Here is a 19,065-nt window from a genome sequence, read left to right on the forward strand (position 1 = left end):
CGATCATGACTGTAGTGGCATTGCTTTCACTGCTGTTGATATATTAATTGTCCTAGTTTGTCAAACATTAACCTGCATGTGCCAAAGAAAGTGTCAGTGCAAGCTGAGTGCCATATGTTCACTCTTTAAATTAAGCCACAAAGAGAAACTGCATCAGATGATTACAGGGGAGTCATGTACAGTAGGTTGATGCTTTCAATACAGAAGTAAAGAAAGTACTGTGATTGTCTGGTGACAGGAACAATTACAGAGGGCATAGATCAAAATGTCCTCAGTCTCTTCAGCAGCATGACAAAACAATAACAAATAATGCAACAAATCAAATAATTGATTAAAAACTAAATACTGTCAAATTCATGGCTAAAGAAAGTGTAATTGTTCAAATAGCATATTGTCCTGTTTAGACATAGAAAGAAATTGTCACCATGATGTGTTTTTCAAGTGTAACATTTCTGTATAGACCAGACACAGACTGATTCCCAGAGTGAGTCTGCAGCACTTTGGCTCTGCACACATGCTTCTGGGATTCATGGCGTTCACTGAGCGTGCTGCTCATGGTGAAGTTCACACTCCCAAGAATCCTGTCATCTGTAGTCAAATTTATTATTAAAAACAAGCACAGCTGTGACAGCAAGGTATAAATGATGAACCATTCAGCTAGCTACAATTAAAGATTTTCTACATAGTGTACATAACACTATGTACACTATATATGCGATGTTTGGGTTACAGGAAGCATTGTGGGGGTGTGTACAAGGGCATCGTAATAAAATATAATAAATAATTAAGGGTGGAAGGGCTATGGTCGTTGAATGATGGAAATTGCACATCTGCCAAAATATTGCACGGAAACAAAAAGAAACACACACAAAACAACATAATAAATAGCAAGTAGCAGCAACAGAATGATTGTAAAAAAAACCTCTTAATTTGCATTTATGGTTCTGAGAGCCCATGGGTAAAAGTTGTACTTGAGTCTGTTGGTTTTGCACCTAATGAATCGGAACCTTTTTCCAGAGGGCAGGATGTTGAAGAGGTGGTGGTTAGGATGGAGGTGGTCTTTTATAATTGCCCAGGCTCTGGAGAGACATCTAGAGCCAACAATGGAGTCCAGGGTGGAGAGTGGACAGCCAATCATCTTCTCTGCAGTTCTGATGACCCTCTTTATTCTCTTTTTATCGGCTGTTGTACAAGCAGTGTACCACACGGGGATAGTGTGCACCAGCACACTTTCGATTGTGGCTCAATAGAAATACCGTATTAGGTCAGTCTGCAGCCTTTCAAATCTCAGAACCCTCAGGAAATGGGAAGCGCTGTTGGGCTTTCTTCACCAGGGCTGATGTGTTTGTGGTCCTCAAATATGTGGGTACCAAGGAACTTAAAGGAGGATACCCTCTCCATGCAGTCACCCTTTATGGATAGGGGAGGGAGATCGGCTTTTGGGATGCAGTCGCTGGTGCAGATGGTGTATAGGAGAGGACTCGGCACACATCCCTGTGGTGAGCCATTGCTGAGTGAAAGGGTGGTTGACTGATTGTGATACTTCTGTGTGTACCGCCACAATGTGCAACAATGCCTTGTCACACTCTTTTGCTGTGGAGTGAACCAGGAATGGGTGAGCACTGCTAATATTATGTATAACTGACAAATATTTAAACTGAAAATAGAGCAAGCAGATGTTTAAATCACAAATTTCCCCTCTTCTTACTGTTCTTTTGTGCTCCAAAAATATCATTAACATGTATAAACTTTTATAAAATGCGTAAATACAGTCAGTAATCTCAAACTCGCTATCAGGAGAGCTTAAACTAATAAATTTAGCAGGTTCTCATCGTCATCAAAGCAGATTTGTACTAAAAAAACTAAAATTAGAAACTGCTATCAAATGTAAGTGTTGGCATAAAAAAGGGATCACAGCCAATCGCTCACAGGTTGATAATTAAATGTAAGTGCTTAGATAAGCACTGATTATTTCCTATGCTGGAGAAATGTGCATGCATTTCACTTTCAGGATGGAGCAGTATTTCCACAGCTTAACTGAATCATAATTACAATAACTCAAGTGTTTGTCAAAGGTGTAAATTACACTCCAAAAAACACACAAGATGACTGAAGAGCTTGTTTATACAAATATTTATTTTTATTCCACAAGTCTCTTCGACTGCTGTTTAGATGATGCCAATCTGCAAATAAAATAAAAAAGGATATTAATTACACAATGTTCATCAACAGAGTCGTCACATCTGTATCTGCACTGTTTTGCATCAGTGGTTCCTTTGAATGCATCACAGACATTCAGAGCAAATATAAAGTTTACATCACATGCACATGACTGATATGGCTTCAGAAAGTCAACAGCGGAATAAAGGCTCACCTTGTTTGCAACATCCAACGCATCGTAATCAGGTGCGAGACGGACGTACGCCTTCTTCTCACCATCAGGCCTGCACATAAAGGCATGTTTATTCACTACTGCTCACTACAAACATGTTTAGAATGTTTTTTGTTTTTAGATTGGTGCATCAGAAGTTTAAAAAACTGGAATCATGCTTTTTCATACTTTGATCGCTATTACCATCATGTGCACCAAATTGGCTGTTATTGGCTGTCAGATGTGGCAAATTCAAATTCATTACTGGGACATAGATGGACAGATATCAGGCAAATCATTTACCAGAAGGCTAAAACAAATTATACACACACACACACACACACACACACACACACACACACACACACACACACACACACAGTCATTTCAATGCTATACAAAATTAATGGGTAAAAAAGGGTCCCATGACCCCCTCCACAATAACATCGGTTGGAAATCTTCCTGTAATATCCTGATGTGTTGGTTTGTCTTGTTTTCAGCACATCCACTTAAATGTCATATTTATCCAGATACTTGCACAGCGTATGATGAGTATATATGAAGTCAATGCTTCCTTCATGGGAAAGTGTAAAGGACTGAAAAGGTCTGTATGAAGTTGGCTTTCGGCTCAGCCTGTGTGAGGATTTCTACCTGATGAGTGTGTTGACTTTGGCGACGTCAATGTCGTACAGCTTCTTGACAGCGTGCTTGATCTGATGTTTGTTGGCCTTGACATCCACAATGAACACAAGTGTGTTGTTATCTTCAATTTTCTTCATAGCAGACTCTGTTGTCAAGGGGAACTTGATGATGGCATAGTGATCCAACCTATAAAATAAAATGCATAAGTTCTTTGGTCAGAGGTCCTCACTTAATTTCAAAGTCTCTACAATATAATTAAAGGTTAACTGCTTATTAACTATTGCTCACTACAAACATGTTATAAAAAATTTAAGATTGGTGCATCAGAAGTTTAAAAAAACTGGAATCATGCTTTTTCATGCTTTGATCGCTATTACCATCATGTGCACCAAGGTCCATGTTTGTGACCTGCGTGAACTGTTTGTAACTCACTTGTTCCTGCGAGGAGCACTCTTGCGGGGATATTTGGGCTGTCTGCGGAGACGGAGGGTTTTAGGGCGACGGAAGGTGGGAGAAGTCCTGACTTTCTTCTTCCTGTGGCTGTGTACGCCTTTCAGCACAGCCTTCTTGGCCTTCAGAGCCTTTGACTTGGCCTCAGTCTTGGCAGGGACAGCTATGATTGGGAGAAAAGAAAGTTACCACTATTAGACAGTGGTTCATTATTCTAGGCTTTGTCAATATGGCAAAGAACACTTTGGAAAATATCACAGCACTGTCAAGTCAACCTGTGGCCCACATACCACATACAATGTACACAGCAGGTCATCTACTGAATACTGTAATGATTTGTAGCTGATCCAGTGAAAGCCACATTTACACTGACACAAATACTAAAACAAGCATTATATACAAATGAAGCTGAATGGATCTGCCTCACAGCTATTTCAAAGTTAGACAGTACTTGCATTGAATCATGATCTTAAGATACATGTGCTTAAAAGACATGGGAGTTTACTTCTTACTGCTCAGTATGCACACAACCATATCTGCCGTCCACACAGTATTAACACCCAGAAGGCAGATTACTAGCACACCAACACGCTCTCAGGGTTTTTTACGTTACAGGAAGTATCGCTGACTACAACAGCTAAAACTTCAACAGTCAAATTTTCAATAACATCAAAGAAATTTAGAGATGCTCTCACGCGCTGCTAATGCAACGTTTTAAAGCCTGCTCAGGCCATTGCTAACATGAGCTAAAACACCTAATCCGCAGACATATCTGAGTTAATGAAGCCATAATGAGATGAACTAGCTAAGCCGTGTCCATAAGAGACAACTTAACAAGAAAACATTAGATAAATGTAACTGTAAACACATGCGATTTCATCAACAGCGGCTTGATTTAGCTTAGCTTAGCCAGCATCACGTTACAGTCTACATGCCGGACCCACACTCTTGAGATATCCACATATTTACAGCTCTGACAGCAATAACTTGAGCTCAAACAAAACAATTTCACTATATTCCTTTATACCGTACACATACGGTATAAATAGAGGCACCAAGTCAACTAAAATATACGATTTATTCATTCAAAACTGGTAGATTCACGAACCTTCCTTCTTCACCTTCGGTGCCATGTTGAGAAAGGAAGACTGAACGGGGTTTCCTGCGGTATATTGCATGGGCGAGATCTCATAGCAAATGTATCGCGATAGTTCGGAAATTTGCTTTTTTGCTATCACATTGATGAAAAGTTGCTCCGAAAATACTTTGTTTGCATGACTCTCAAATTTATTACAATAATCTTTTCTTTCTTTATATAAATTCATGAAAAAATAATTATGTAATTAGATAAACATATCTCCCCTCTCTTTAAGCACCAGACTGTTGTTACAGTGCTGTATGTGTAATTATTGAAGGAAAATAGGTTTCAGTTAGGTTTCAACAGTTTGGACTGGCAAGAAATATATTTCAAATTTTATATATAAAGACATTTATATTTATAAAGAAATTTCGCCTGATTTAATAACAGTTATTATATCTGTGTGTATGAATACCCATTTTTTTTTAAGTTACCCTTAAAGTATTAATCGAACACTAAAAAAAAGTCTGGTGAAGGGTTGAACAGAAATGGTACATTTTAGGGCACCGTCTGTTATAGCTGGCCCTCAAGAGTACAATAACTTACAGTTTATAGTTTATTTCTAATCAAAAATACCCAGTTGCTATTTAATGTACTTTCACAGTCATCATCTTTATTAACAAATATACAAAATTCTGTTCAGTCAGGTGAACAAATGTAATAAAATGCCAAAAAAAGTTTATACACATATAAAAGTTTATTTTATACTCTCATATTACAAAGCAGAAATGTAAAGGTTGGCAATAAATCAGACTGCAAATGCATCTTCTCATCAGTCCATCTGCATCGCACTCCTCTAGTCTGCCTTCAGCTTAGTTTTCTTCCCCTTTTTCCTGTTGAAGAAGAAAGAATGAATATTAGAAATATTTTTATTCAAGTGGGTTCAATTTCTGGCTCCATACAGGCCTCTGTGATATATTTGACAATAATGTTTCCTACTTTCAACTTTTCACAGATTTTCACTTTAATGGTATGCTAAGGAAATTGGTTTATGTTGTGTACAGAGTCATTTATCATATATGTATGGGTTTTGTTTTTGTTTTTTTTACATAACAGAGTTTGATAAGATTGCAGTTTGTAGTTTATTGGACTGGATAAATGTCCATGAAAGTCCTTCCCCACCTTTGTAACTTGGTTCCTGAAGTGTCTGTTGTTGTTTTCTGAGACACTTTCTTGTGTTTTTCTTTTCCTTCTTTCTGTGTTTTATTTCCTTTCTTCAGCCCCTGTCCTTTTGTCTTCTTTTCCTCTTTCTCCTGGTGTGATGTTGTTTGAGCTCCGTTTTCTCCTTTCTGCTCTCCTCTCGCTGCTCGCTTGTTTCCTTTTTTCTGATCTTTGCCTTTGGTCTTCATTAAGAAGCGAGGAGTTGTGCAAATGGTGCTTCTCTTGGGAGGTTTCTTCTCAAGTCTCCGCTTTACTTTGCTAAACAAAAAGATAACGACCAGACCGCTCTTACCAAAACTCAACAGGGAGCAATTAAGCATTAAATCAAAGGAAACATTTCTGTAAATGTGCAGGCAATCATGGAGCTTTCTTACCTGTGTATTTTCTTGAAACCAACCATGTAGTCTGGTACAGGACAGCCCGCTTGTTTTATAACATTAGCAATGCTGTTAAAGAGAAGCATAGGGGAAAAAAAGGAAAAACTACAGGCTCAGTATTTAAATTCAAGGTGCTTTAAAAATAAATTAATGGCAAGAAGTGACCTAAACTTGCAATCATTGTGCTGCAGTGAAATTATTTTATTAAAAAAAGCAACACCAACGATAGAGACCAAGAACCAAATAGGATGGTCCATGGAAAATCCAGAAAATCCTTTTAAATTGTGTGTTAACAGCTGGATATGGGTTTGAATGAAGAAAAAAAAAACTAACTCAGTTTGCTCTTTTCCTACCTGCGCAACAGAGGTTTGTCATTCTCTGTGAAGAAGGTGACGGCCTTCCCCTGATGTCCAGCTCTCCCAGTACGACCTGACAGACACAGAGTGTGATACGCGTCAAAGACAAAGTGGAAACATCAGGCTGATTATTTGTGGATCACTGTCCAAACCAACCAATGCGATGGATGTACTCCACAGCGCTGGTAGGGAAGTCGTAGTTGAGTACGAGGTTTACGCCTTTGAAGTCGATTCCTCTGGCGAGCAGAGCGGTGCAGATCAACACCCAAATCTTCCCGGAGCGGAAACTGTTCACCACGTTGTCTCTCTGACACATAGGAGCAAACGATGAGGACGAGAGCACTCAATAAATAAACTGAAATGGAAATAAATGACAGGAGTGGTAGGTGTGTTGATGTACCTGCTGCTGTGTGCGGTCTGCGTGGATTACATCCACGTTGATGCCTTCATACACCAGCTCATGGAAAAGCTCCCGTGCCCTTTCTATAGTCTGAACAAACACCAGCATGGGCGGCAGGAAGCCCTGAAACACAGAAAAGAGGACTCTTTTATTTTATCTTAGCTTGTAAGATAAAATAATCAGAAATTAGAAATGATTTAAACGGGTGTTTATGCAATAACCACTAATAAATCTGTTCTATTTGAAATCAAGTAAGCTCCTTACTTTTTTGATGATATCCCTCATTGCCACAAGCTTGCCATTCTCTGTCCCGACAAACAGCAGCTGCTGATCTACTGTATCCACAGCTGTATTTCTAAAAAAGATGAAACACCCATGTTTCTATTGTGACAAAAAAAGAAGGCATGAATTTGCTGCAGTAAGCAGTTCTTCAGCTAGAGCCGTACCTGTGCCCGATGTTTACAGAAACCAGGTTGTCGAGGTTCAGGCGGCACCACTGTTCTACATCTGCCGTGCAAGTGGCGCTGAAGAAAGCCCTGCGCACCTTTGGACCGGAGCAGGCCAGAAAAATGGTGGCCAGCTGCTCTCTGAAGCCCGTCTTGCCGTCTTCAAACAGCTTATCGGACTCATCAACAATCAGCCACTCCACACTGAAAAGCAACACCCAAAACATCATCGATCTGTCTTCTTTTTTATTTTTTTTTAAGTAATAAAGAGACAAATAGAGTGGGTACGACACACAAAAACCATCAGATTTGAGCAGATCAAATGTCACCTGCTGAGATCGACAGCTGGAGGATCCTGCTTGAGAAGGAAGATGAGTCTGTTTGGAGTACTGACGAGTATATCTGCACACAGAAACGTCAGGAGTTAAAAGCCAGTGAGATTTACTTATTTTTCTTCCCCTATGAACCAACGATCTCTTACCGTATTTTTTGTTTGACTGTGGTCCGTATTTCTTAGCCGCTAGTGACGCTTTGTCTATGATGTGAACTCTAAACCCGACTCCCTCTGACAGACGGAGCAGCTCTCTGTAGGTCTGAACACAATTCAACAACAATGACCAAATACTGCTGAAAACACAGGAAGTCAGTCACTTATCATCCTTTATCTATCACCAGCTGCTGTTGTTCACATCAGGAAAGGCCTCCTTACTTTTTAAACAGATCACTTTCTAATTTATGGTGCATACCTGGCTGGCCAGCTCTCTGGTTGGGGAGATGATCACACCTCTGAAGCCCTGATTGGCTGGCTGCTGCAGCTGAGCGAGCAGTGGGAGGCAGAAAGCCAAAGTCTTCCCAGATCCCGTGGGAGCGCAGGCCAGCAGCTCCCGACCCTGACAGACAAACCAAACCAAGAGTGAAACCCTCAGAAAAATCACCGTCTGTGCACTAATCCCAAATCAAAGAAATGAGGACGAGCATGCGTGCTTACATGCATCATGAGGGGCATCGCCTGCATCTGTATCGGCGTTGGGGAACTGAGCCCGGCGTCTCTGAGGTTCTGAAGGACACGCGGGTTGAGGCGATACTCGGACAGCAGCTCCTCGAATGTGCACACAGGGTCAGGTATGTCACAGCCGTGCACATTTATGCGGTTTTGGGCGCGAATACGATTGACCTAGAATGAAAGAGAAATACCTTTTTCGATGGCGGATAGGGGGACAGCAGTAGTTCTGCACAGCATTTCACCACTAAGAAGAAGTTTTAAAATGTATCAGAATCTCTTTATTTTACTTCTTTGTGCTATAAAATGTAGCCCAGTAAGGACCTTTTCCTGATGAAGATGCTTCAGCCTCTTCAACGAAGATTTCTCCTTCCCATCACTCGGCAGGTTTTGGATCTTTCTGTCCAAAGAAGAGGTCCAGGTGATGCCAGTTCCCTGCGTCTCTTTCAGCAGTTCACCGCCAGCTTCAGCCAGACAGAAGACATCAAACAGGAGTGAACAGCTAGATCATGTTCATTCTAAACGTCACTCGAAATTTTTGTAATAACAAGGTTTCCATAGTGAACACTTTAAAACTGCAACCTTTACTACTACAACTTCTTTACCTTTCACCTCCGCTTGGTTGCTTTTGGTCTTTTTCTTCTTCTTTTTGGTCCTCACTTCTCTCTCCTCCTCTTTGCGCTTTCTTTTGCCTCCTATGTCGGAATCTCCGTCTTCACTTCCCTCATATTCTTCCCTGCCCTCCTCTTCCTCCTGTGCCTGGGTCCAGCTCTGGGCTCCATTGGCAGTGGCAAAATAATCAATCGCAGAGAGAGGATCGGGAGAAGCTTCTTCTGAGTGACTCCTCACGGGCTACAAAATAAAACGATACACAAGCGTGTGTGTACATGTATGTGTGAGTGTTACGGTTGTACAATTCTTCAAATACATGTATTAAGCACAACAACTTGCCTAAAACGTTATACTCCTACACAAGCAGGACAGCAAAACTCGAGGTTAGCTAAAATGCATTAAACCATAGCGATTCGTTAACAGCAGCATGAACTGTTTTCATCCAGTACGTCATCAGCTACACTATAAAGCTTACCTTAAACCGAGCGGCGTCCTGACCAAACCTCTTCAGGTCAAATCTAGCCCCAACTCCGAGTTTCCGAAACAACTCGAACGCGTCCATTTCTACAACAGCGTGGTGTGCCCCGATCAGGCATCACTAATCAACATCCGGATCATCCACCTCTCGCGCCCCCTATTGGGGGCTGTGAGTGTTACAGCGAGTGAGGCAACTTTACACTAATTATTCTCGTGTGTGTGTGTGTGTATATATATATATAAACCATATTATCCAAATTCTGGCCGATTTAGAAGAAAATTGTGTAAGAGTTGCTTCTTCAAGGATTTTCTTTATTTGTTACAATTCATAATCATACAATCACAGGTCAACCACGTGACCTGTGAAAGTGACACTAACAGATGAACATGATTCAACAATCTGAAAGTACTAACTTTACTGTTTTACTTCCATGGTGTTGTGAACAGCTGTTCAAAGCAACTGCCACTCATTCTGAGGACTATAATAAAGATGCTCTCCTGATATCTTGAAGTGGACTAAAAACTAACACTTCTGCACAGGACTGTATTTGATGAAACTTTAGAGTAGAGCGTATCTCATACATTCTGATTTTTGCAGTAGCAACCTTTAAGGTTGGATAGTGACCCAAAGTAGCAATTTTTTTTTTTTTTTTTTTTTATGTAACATCAAATCACAATTTTTTTATACACTTTAAATTTTAAGGTATCAAATGGTAAGCTCTCAAAGGATGCCCCGATGAGTAAGCACTTGGCAACAGTAGGAAAAGCTCCCTTTTAACAGTAAGAAACCTCCAGCAGAATCAGGCTCAGGAAAGGGCAGCCATCTGCTGCAACAGGCTGGGGGTGAGGGGCAGGGAGACAAAACAAAAAGTACACTATGGAAGAGAGCCAGATTAATAATTAAATATACAGTGTAAAGAAGAAATGCTTAGTGCATCATGGTAAATCCCCCAGCAGCCTGATCCAGCCCGAATCTTAAAAGCAGAGAGGATGCCTGTCTCCTGAATCCAAACTGGGAGCTGGTTCCACAGAAGAGGGGCCTGAAAGCTGAAGACTGCCTCCCATTCTACTTTTAAATATCCTAAGAACCACAAGTAAGCCTGCATTCTCAGAACTAAGCGCTCTATTGGAGCATTATAGGTCTGTAAAATGGGCCCGATTATTTAAGACCTAGTATGTGAGGAGAAGAACTCTAAATTTGAATCTGGATTTAACAGGGAGCCAGTGAAGAGAAGCCAATATGGGAGAAATGTGCTCTCCCTCCCTCCCTCTCCGGAGCATTTTGGATCAACTGAAGGCTTCAGTTCAGTACATTTCTTGGCAACATGTTTCAAAAGAACGTTTTTATAGTTTAACAAATCCAGACTGCAGGGAAGTACATGCTTACACTTAAAAATCTTTAATCATATTAGTAAAATTAAAAAGACACAATCATCCTCTAACTAAGAATGACCAAAGTGGTATAAATGCATGAGATCAATACATAGGATTCAATTTATTCTTTTTCTTCCTGAAAATATTTGTATTTTTTCAGATTTCAAATATCTTTGAACAGATGTTCAACATTATCAGTCATAAATCACTGCCCAGCAGTTCATACATGATCCGCTTTGCTTTCAGTCACCTCTCTGTTAGTTTGGGTGTTTTCCCAAGTCTCTTCACAAATCTTTATTAAATCCTCCAGGAAATGACTCACCATCTCCTTACCCCTCTCCTCCTCCCCTTCCACCTTTAACCCCTTTATCCTGATCAAAATCTGCTCCACACTTCCAATTCTCTCCCGAGGGTGCAAACTTTCCCCCCTTATATCCTTCTCTGCCTCCTCTCCTCCTCCTTCCTCTGCTCGGAGGTACTTCATCAAATGCTCTCTGATGCCCGTCCCCTCCTCGCTGGCCAGTGACGTGCCGAGCCCGAGCATGTCCTGTGACTGGCTTACGCTGAGCAGGTGTAAGAGAGCCTGAGAGAGTGTGTGTCGCAGGCTGGCGCTGTAGCGGTACTCCAAGAAGTCGTTGGTGTCTTCGCTGTTCTCAAGGGCTGTTGCGAGGGAGCACCACACACGGGTGAACCGCTCTGTGTCTCCATAGCAGCCGCGGTGGGCGGGAACTGCAAGGGCAGCGGCAGATTTGATCCGCACTTTAAAGTTCTTACAGGAAGTAACAACATGGCAGAGCGCAGAGAACGCTTCGTGAGACCAGGCAGCTGAGTCTGATGAAGAGATGGACATGAGCAGCTTTTCAAAAAAACTGAAATCCAAATGAATCACTGCTGGAGACATTTTGCACAGCAGCCTCCTTCAAATGTAATGCATAACACTGACAATGTATGATGCTTTTACAGCCCTGTGGTTAAACACTTACCTAGCGGCAAGGCAGGGTTTCTGAAAGCATTTCCCAAAGCATAACAGGCGTTCCATCTGACCTTCATCGTAGCCTCTGATTGGACCGTTTTAACCAGAGCACGCACTGCATCTTCCAGTGGCTGCTGGAACGCGGGCCTGGTCATCTGACTCTGCCGCAGGAAATGAAGCAGATTCCCGAGAGCGCGCACTGCATTAGACTTCACCTGGTAGGGATCGAGGGAGGACGTAAGTACACTCTACAAGATCTAACAGATGAATTCGGGGGCGTTTTAAAATAACCTGCATGTTTGTGTGAGTGTGAAAGCGTAGCTGCTCGCACCCTGTCTTTGTCTGCTGCTGCTCGCGTGGCTGCCTGCAGCATCTTGAGCAGCAACATGTCTGATAACTCTTCCTGGAAGTCCACACCTACACTCTCCCTGGTTAAAGAGAAACAAGATCAACTGTTTATAGGCATTCGGTATATTTTATTCTACCCTTTTAATATGATTTCAGTCTGTTCTGAGATTATATGTGTGGTACATCCATGCTGTCTTACATATTAACAATAAGAGTGTCTGTGAGGTTCCCAAGGGACCAGGCAGCCTTGGCACGCACATTTGTAGATCGATCATCGAGCGCAGCTAGGATAGTGTTTGCAGTATCAGCCACAAACATGACATCCTGAAAAGAAGAACATAATTGTTCTATTTTTTTCCAGAGGTTTACATATCTTGGATTCAAAATATCTGATTTAAATTGTAAATTGTGGTCATAGCTGGTGATCAGCACACCTACCTCTCTCAAGCAGGGGAACAGTACGTAGATCCCCAAAGCCCTGACGGCTGCCGTCTTCACCAGGTAGTTTTCAATATAGGTGAGTCCCAGCAGCACAGTGATGCACATCAGCTGGGTCTTGTCCTTAAAAACAACAGTACACATACAGCGCCGTGAAGCTCGGCAGCACTAGTGCAGAAAAACAAGTCCAATAAAAGGGGATAACTCACAGGCAGCTGTGCAAAGGCCTGCGGCAGAATGGAGGAGAGCGTGTCACAGGCGCTCGCCTGCAGCGTGGGATGTTGCTCATTCTGCAGCGCTCGGTTTAACGGGCCGCTCAACACTTCTGACCAAAACTGCACCACCTGTATTGTACACACATTGATTAAATTACCACACATTAATGTGGATTAGAGAGATTTTTTTTTTAAAATATAACCTGTTCTTAATGCCTCCTTTTACTGTTGCTAAAGCCTGCACAGAAATTATCTGTACCTCAGTGGCAGCAGCTTAACTCTCAGTCTGTGCTCGACCTGTAGCTCATATGAAATCATGCTCCTACCCCTGTAAGTATAAGTATTTCAGGAAACTGTGGTTATCTTTATAATTACAAAGAGATTTTCCATCTAAGATCTCTGGGCTCTTTGAACTCAGGTTTTACACTTCTGAAAAATTATTTTACAATCTCTTAGAAATGCACATCAGTGTGTGAGGACAGAAAACATGACATTAGTGTCAAAGTCTGAGAAAAGTTTGCTTAAATGCTCTAAAACGTTACATAAATATATACTTTAAACCTGTCTGTTACATATGGATATTAAGAATAGCACTTACACTTAGATTTTAACCCTAAATTTGCTGAATCCATCTTTGAAACAGGCGAATGAGGATTTGTCCAAAAAGAACGAAGTGCATTTGTTTAAACCTCTGTAATCGTATGCTGTGTGTAATGCACTGTGTAGAAATGATCTGCATTTACCTGGCTTATGGGGACCCTTGAGCTCTCAGGCACGTTGTTTTCTGCTCTGTACTGTTGAATTATTCCCGAACCAAACTCCTCTAGCAACTAAATAAAAGACAGATGTTATTTCTAAATATCTGATACTTGTTTTATTGTGTACTGTTGCAGGATCAGTATTCAATTCATACTACTATATTATATAGAGGGCATTACTTTTGCTCCGTGCAGCTGTATGGAGGTGTCCGTCTCCCCAAGACAGCGTGCGCTCACTTGCCCAATCTCACACAGGTAGTGTTGAGTTAGAGGGAAGTAGCCACGCACCAGGTGAGACAAGACCTGAAACACAAGAGATTAAAAACATCTTCAGACTTTAGAAATGCCTGTTTGGAACTTCCTGTCTGGCTCATTATTGCTCACCTGCAGAGCTTCAAGTCGAACAGGAGGTGGCTCTAAAGCAGCACCCCCTCCCACTCCTTCGCTGTCTGATTGGTCCTCTCTGGGTTGAGTCACTAGTGTCACACAGAGCTGCAGCAGCCACAGTCGCCGGCTGTCCTCTTCCCCTGGTGTGTGAGGAATGTGTGGGGAGTGTGTGCTAGAGCTCCGCTGGGAATGTTTGACTGGTGTACGAGAGGGTGAGGACACCCCGTCTCTTTGTCTCCAGCTGAGGCCCGAGTCCTGTGGCGTGAACACACCCATGCTGCTGCTGTGATCTGGCTGCTGGAGGAGCAGCTGCACCTCAGGGAGAGGAGCCTGCGTGGTCACCAGAGCGCCATAAAGTGTCAGGACTGACACACGCACATTCACATCTAAAGAAGGACAGATAGTTGTGTGGACGGTAACAGACTTCAGTGTCTTACATCCTATTGGCAGTTATTTCAGCGTGCCGACAACATACAGACCTCTGTGGCGCACATACGGACGAATCTGCTTCCAGAGCTGAGTGAGCAGGCCAGGTCTGAGGCGGTGATAGGGAGCGTTGGCTACCAAGTAGGCCAGACACTAACAGACGGAGCAGACGGATATTTACAGTGTGGATAACAAAGATGCATGTCAGAATTCAGCACTCTCTCAGCTCATTTCACATGAAACTCATATTGTAATTTACATCCTGATAAACACCACAAAAAAGACAAACAGTGACTAATCCTCTTATTTATATGCACACACAGACTGCAAACATGTGACCTTACACAGTAAAGGTATGTGAAGTTATTCAAAGTGTTAGCAGGCAATATGCAACCATCTAGCTAAACTGCTAATTGTCACAACAAATTCTGTTTATTTTTCGCTTCAATACTGAAAAACAACAACAACACTAATACTGCCCAGACTTATTCTTAATTCTATTTTTATGTCCGAATTTGAAAAGCGCAACTTTTAAAGACTATTCCAGAGTCTTTTCAGAACTTTTTAACACTATAAAAATCACTTAGCATACTTGTTTACTTTTGCATTATAGCGCATTTCATTACTGGAACCTGAACATATCGCATGTAATGAAATAAATGTAATTAAACCCTAATGGATTCATTAAGTTATCAGTTTTCGTCATACTTTATGAGACTGAGGGTGTAATTCCGCTGAAATTAAATGGAGTTTAAATTTAATTATGTTTACCTAATGAGTTTTTACAGCAAAGAAAAAAAAATCATTATGCTATAGTCTGTAACATCCGGGTTTATATTAAAGTTCAACAAAGAAATATTGACAGTAGCTGTAACCCAAAAGAGAAAGAGATGAAAGATAAAAAGTGTTCGTGGAGAGCAAATAATCGTACCTTTATGACCTGTGTGAGAGTCTGAGGGGAGGTCTCGGCCAGCAGAGCCAGACTGAGGGTGCGGTGCAGCTCTCTGATAGCAGTCGCCAGCGTGAAGGAGAAAGGGGTGTAAGATGTTCGAGGAGACGCCGTATCTTCAGCCACAGCCAGGAACTGCCGGGAGCTATCCAGCATGGCTGACAACACCTGAAGTGCACACAACCTCACCTGGAAGGGGGGTCAAGAGAGAGATGTTACAATCGTATCGGTCCAGAACTGCACAGTGTATGTGTGCGTGTGTTGTACCTTTGGAGAGAGGTCCTTCAGAATAATTGTGACGAGAGTAAGAGGCGGTGATCCCCCGATGGGAGAGTCGGGGATGAAGGAAGACCAGTAACCGTACAGAGTTCTCTTCTCTACTGCTTTCACCACAACTAACAAACAGTGCAGCGCCCCCTGACGCACACGACCGTGGTTCACTCTGAAAGAGTGTAAACAGTAAAAAAAAAAAAAAAAAAAAAAATTAAAAACATCTATTGATACTTTTAAAAGATACACATGCATGGGAGAAAAATATTTAATTAAGGGTCTTTCTGTACCTTAATTTGCTCTGTGCGTTGCCCTCTAGGTCGGAAAATTCAGAATCAGAACTGTTTAGTTTCCAGGACGGGTAGAGAAATGAGGCAGGCTGTTTTTCCTCCGCCCTGCCTTTCAGAAGTGCAGGCACAGTCTCTGCATCTCCTTCCTCTCGTTCATCCCCTCTGCTCTCCTCAGTTTTCGTCTTCTTTCCCTTACCTTTAGATTTCCTCTTTTTACTCTTTGGAGAGAGAAATACATTCAATTAAAAATCAGAGTTTCCTCAGTGTTTTTAAATATGGCCATTGCTGGTATCAACACTCTTCTTACCCCTGAAGCTTTTCCTGGCACAGCGACATCCTTTGGTGGCTCTAATGATTTTGGTGATTCTGCAGTTTTTGCTGCGGAGAGACTCTCGTACTGCGGTAAAGGTGCTGGATAAAGTACAGCCGGCCACTCCACAATCACACCTGGAGCCCCCTGGAACATGAGTCGCTGCAGAATACATGAGCAGGACTCCATATTAATACTCAACTCAACAAAAATTAATCAATTAATAATAACTGTGCACATGTGGTGAGATTTTACACCTTAAGTGCAGCCAGTACAGACCCGAGCTCCTCCCCTCCACCAAATTTCCACTTCCCACCTGAGAGACAACACTGAAGTCCCTTTAGAGCTGCTTGGATCACCTGCGCAGATTACACAATTTTATATAAGCAGGATTGAATTAATCTGTTTCTCGTTTAAATGTTTGTTGTTGAGTATCCAGTACCATGCAGTAGAAGAGCTCATCAGTGTCGGGAGGTTTGGTTGACTGCAGCGTTTTCAGGAAGGCTTGGAAGCACACACTTCTGTACTGATCATCCAAAGGCGGCTGACCAGGTATCCTGCAGGGACAGATGCAGACGATTAGAGCGACAAATACAAGCTTAAAGATGGAGAAACTGGCACTGCGTCTCATTCGAGTTCCAGATTCGAAGCAGCTCTTCAGAAATCAGATTATAGACACTACATCCAGGCTTTCATATAGCCTGCAGTTTACACAGATAAAAATGGCTACTGGCTCAAGCATGTTGTAGCAGTACCTGAGACAGATGTTGGCCATGCAGGTAAGAGCAACGCGGCGCAACTCCATGTTTGACTGAGATGGAGAACTATACTGCAGGAGGAATCCCTCTTCACCCAGTAAGTCGCTGAGGTGCTACAAATATATATACAAAAAAAATCTTGACGTAAATAGTCAACAGTTAGGGCACACTTTTCGGAAAGTGCACTAAATATCTACCTGGTGGCACTGAGGTCCATTCCCATAGACTACAGTGGAGAGTGCCAGGAGGACGTCTGTGTGGGTCCACGTACTGCATACTTTCAGTGCACCTGCAGTATAGTTCACCAGTACATCCAGCGTGTGCTCATACATTATTACCTTAAAAATAAAAGACAAATGTGGCTGTAAGTGCAGTATATCCCAACAACTACACAAGCTTTTATGACATCCCATTCTGTTAGTATGGAGTTGGTTGTCGTGATATAAGAGTTTCCACTAAGAGAATCCTCTACAGGCTTGTAAATTTCGTCCTCTCATCCAGAAGAGCATTTATGAAGCCTGATGCTGATGCTGGAATCTCTGTTCTAGTTCATCCCAAAAGGTGTTTGACGGTTGGATCAGTTTGGCATATTCTTCCGCATCAAACTAATCCTAGCACATCTTTAAGGAGCTTGCTTTGTGCACTGGGGCAGACCCAAGTTGGCACAGTTTCCCTAAAGCATTAAGATATGCCTTTACTGGAACCATCAACCCAGACCAAACAAACTTTATAGATGGCCCACTGCTGTCCGATATTTGGTGATGCAAAGCTGCTTGGCCATAGAAACCATGCCACGAAGCTCTCTATATATGGTTTTAATGCCTATTGAGGTCTGGATGTCTGTGGTTATTGATTTATTGCTTCCACTTCGCAATAATACCACTTAGTTGGCATCGGTCATCCTGTTATAGTACCACACTCGACTTCACCGATTTTGTTCATCTGTGGCAACGAGACTGAACGAAACACCTCAGTTCAGTGACAACTCAGTACTTTTGTCCATATAGTGTAAATGCGACAAAAGCAGTCCTAACAATACATAAGTGTACATGTGGCACAAGCATGACCTGTTACCTTCAGCTGGTTGAGCAGATGATGGACAACCTGGCAGAGTTTGATGACTAGATGCTCCTGAGTCAGGGGCACAAGACAGCTGGCATGTTTCAGCAGAGAACACACGTCCTGAAATGGAAATAATACACCAATACAGAAAAGAAACAAAATGCTGATGTCACAGTTGTTGGTTTAGTTTAGAGCTAGTCTCTTATTGGTTATATGGTTATCCTCGGGGCTCTGAAGTGCGTGGGTTTATGGCTATTTCAGTGTTTATTCATCCCAGCTCTGCTTCTAAATACAGAGGCGGCAGACTTTTATAGAGTTTGTGTCGCTGAAAACAGACTACAGGTCCAAAGCGAGTGTCCGTACCTCTGGACGGATGTTGACAGCGGGCTCGAAGGTCCTGTTGTAGTTTTCGGACAAGAGTTGGTCAAAGAGCAGGTTGAGCTCCTCTTTGAGTTGGACCGAGTCTGCTCGCAGGGCTCTCAGTTTTATGGCGCAGTTGGAAAACAGTTTCTCGGCCTCCGACTGTGAGCCGGGCCCCCAACCGGACGGCTCCATGGGAGTGAACGGAGCGGCCTCAGCGGACAGAGGCACCGGGGGGAAAACAGACACACCACCGCGGACAAGAGCCGGGTGTGACAACCCGCTCTGAGCCGCCATTACTTCTACTATCTCCTCGGTGGTTATTGGGCTTTCTTTAAAGCATCATATCCAAGAGTTCAGCTCATTACCGCCCCCCTGCGGTGAAAACCAGAAAAACAAAACTATCCATTTTACAGCGTTTACCGCTGTTGTGCCAAAAAGTGATTGTCTGCCAAAAACTGTTTTCCAATGTTTCTGTGTGTTTTTTATGTGTAATATCTTTACGTATGTATGGAGGCTTGTTTCTTCCACTGAAAAAATACAATAAAATAATTAATTTTTTATTTTTTCTGCTATCCAAAAGCAGAAAATTTCACATTAGGCAACTCAAAATTTTGAATTAGTTAAAGTAAACTTTTGCCTGCATGCGTAGTCAACTTTATTTCACTGGCAGACATTAGCTTCCACGTAGTTTGATTTGCCATTTATTTTTTCTAA

General features: G+C 42.2%; 3 protein-coding genes and 3 non-coding genes across 6 annotated transcripts; all 6 read right to left on the minus strand.

Annotated features, from left to right (window-relative positions):
• Positions 1–2,118: 2,118 nt before the first annotated feature.
• On the minus strand, positions 2,119–4,675 carry rpl23a (ribosomal protein L23a). Its single transcript, XM_004549975.2, has 5 exons — positions 4,572–4,675; positions 3,446–3,626; positions 3,023–3,199; positions 2,375–2,444; positions 2,119–2,183 (listed from the first exon to the last, which is right to left on the minus strand). Exons 1-5 carry the CDS (start codon positions 4,639–4,641, stop codon positions 2,169–2,171), a joined length of 513 nt encoding a protein of 170 aa, XP_004550032.1. The 5' UTR covers positions 4,642–4,675; the 3' UTR covers positions 2,119–2,168.
• Positions 2,260–2,328, minus strand: LOC111500888 (small nucleolar RNA SNORD42). Its single transcript, XR_002721292.3, has one exon. It is a non-coding gene; the product is annotated as a small nucleolar RNA SNORD42 (small nucleolar RNA).
• Positions 2,517–2,588, minus strand: LOC111500889 (small nucleolar RNA Z17). The gene has a single exon (XR_002721293.1). It is a non-coding gene; the product is annotated as a small nucleolar RNA Z17 (small nucleolar RNA).
• On the minus strand, positions 3,331–3,403 carry LOC111500890 (small nucleolar RNA Z17). Its single transcript, XR_002721294.1, has one exon. It is a non-coding gene; the product is annotated as a small nucleolar RNA Z17 (small nucleolar RNA).
• Positions 4,676–5,194: 519 nt separating the features above from the next.
• ddx52 (DEAD (Asp-Glu-Ala-Asp) box polypeptide 52) lies at positions 5,195–9,588 on the minus strand. The gene is made up of 15 exons (XM_004549976.3): positions 9,429–9,588; positions 8,947–9,193; positions 8,666–8,805; positions 8,330–8,515; positions 8,088–8,231; positions 7,823–7,934; positions 7,671–7,743; positions 7,342–7,545; positions 7,160–7,250; positions 6,896–7,018; positions 6,652–6,802; positions 6,493–6,568; positions 6,137–6,208; positions 5,724–6,020; positions 5,195–5,434 (listed from the first exon to the last, which is right to left on the minus strand). The coding sequence occupies exons 1-15, from the start codon at positions 9,513–9,515 to the stop codon at positions 5,398–5,400; spliced, it is 2,040 nt and encodes a 679-aa protein (XP_004550033.3). The 5' UTR covers positions 9,516–9,588; the 3' UTR covers positions 5,195–5,397.
• Positions 9,589–9,720: 132 nt separating this feature from the next.
• On the minus strand, positions 9,721–18,667 carry heatr6 (HEAT repeat containing 6). Its single transcript, XM_004549977.3, has 20 exons — positions 18,352–18,667; positions 18,001–18,108; positions 17,124–17,264; positions 16,924–17,039; positions 16,611–16,725; positions 16,426–16,527; positions 16,166–16,330; positions 15,859–16,076; positions 15,566–15,740; positions 15,281–15,487; positions 14,403–14,502; positions 13,921–14,309; positions 13,717–13,839; positions 13,522–13,608; positions 12,773–12,907; positions 12,564–12,686; positions 12,325–12,449; positions 12,109–12,205; positions 11,788–11,992; positions 9,721–11,635 (listed from the first exon to the last, which is right to left on the minus strand). Exons 1-20 carry the CDS (start codon positions 18,643–18,645, stop codon positions 11,025–11,027), a joined length of 3,636 nt encoding a protein of 1,211 aa, XP_004550034.1. The 5' UTR covers positions 18,646–18,667; the 3' UTR covers positions 9,721–11,024.
• Positions 18,668–19,065: the final 398 nt, after the last annotated feature.

The sequence above is a fragment of the Maylandia zebra genome, linkage group LG10 (assembly GCF_041146795.1).
Source record: "Maylandia zebra isolate NMK-2024a linkage group LG10, Mzebra_GT3a, whole genome shotgun sequence".
Lineage (NCBI taxonomy): Eukaryota > Metazoa > Chordata > Actinopteri > Cichliformes > Cichlidae > Maylandia > Maylandia zebra.

Excerpts from the sequence above, each read along its gene's own strand:
- rpl23a (XM_004549975.2), bottom strand. The coding sequence starts at position 4,641 with ATGCAATATACCGCAGGAAACCCCGTTCAGTCTTCCTTTCTCAACATG. Across the intron at positions 3,627-4,571 it reads ACCGAAGGTGAAGAAGGAAG|CTGTCCCTGCCAAGACTGAG; the intron begins GTTCGTGAATCT and ends TCCCAATCATAG. Across the intron at positions 2,445-3,022 it reads AAAGTCAACACACTCATCAG|GCCTGATGGTGAGAAGAAGG; the intron begins GTAGAAATCCTC and ends CTTTATGTGCAG.
- ddx52 (XM_004549976.3), bottom strand. The coding sequence starts at position 9,515 with ATGGACGCGTTCGAGTTGTTTCGGAAACTCGGAGTTGGGGCTAGATTT. Across the intron at positions 8,516-8,665 it reads AGCATCTTCATCAGGAAAAG|GTCAATCGTATTCGCGCCCA; the intron begins GTCCTTACTGGG and ends CTTTCATTCTAG. Across the intron at positions 7,744-7,822 it reads ACAGTCAAACAAAAAATACG|ATATACTCGTCAGTACTCCA; the intron begins GTAAGAGATCGT and ends TTCTGTGTGCAG.
- heatr6 (XM_004549977.3), bottom strand. The coding sequence starts at position 18,645 with ATGGCGGCTCAGAGCGGGTTGTCACACCCGGCTCTTGTCCGCGGTGGT. Across the intron at positions 17,265-18,000 it reads ATCTGCTCAACCAGCTGAAG|GTAATAATGTATGAGCACAC; the intron begins GTAACAGGTCAT and ends TTTATTTTTAAG. Across the intron at positions 11,636-11,787 it reads AAACCCTGCCTTGCCGCTAG|ACTCAGCTGCCTGGTCTCAC; the intron begins GTAAGTGTTTAA and ends TCTCTTCATCAG.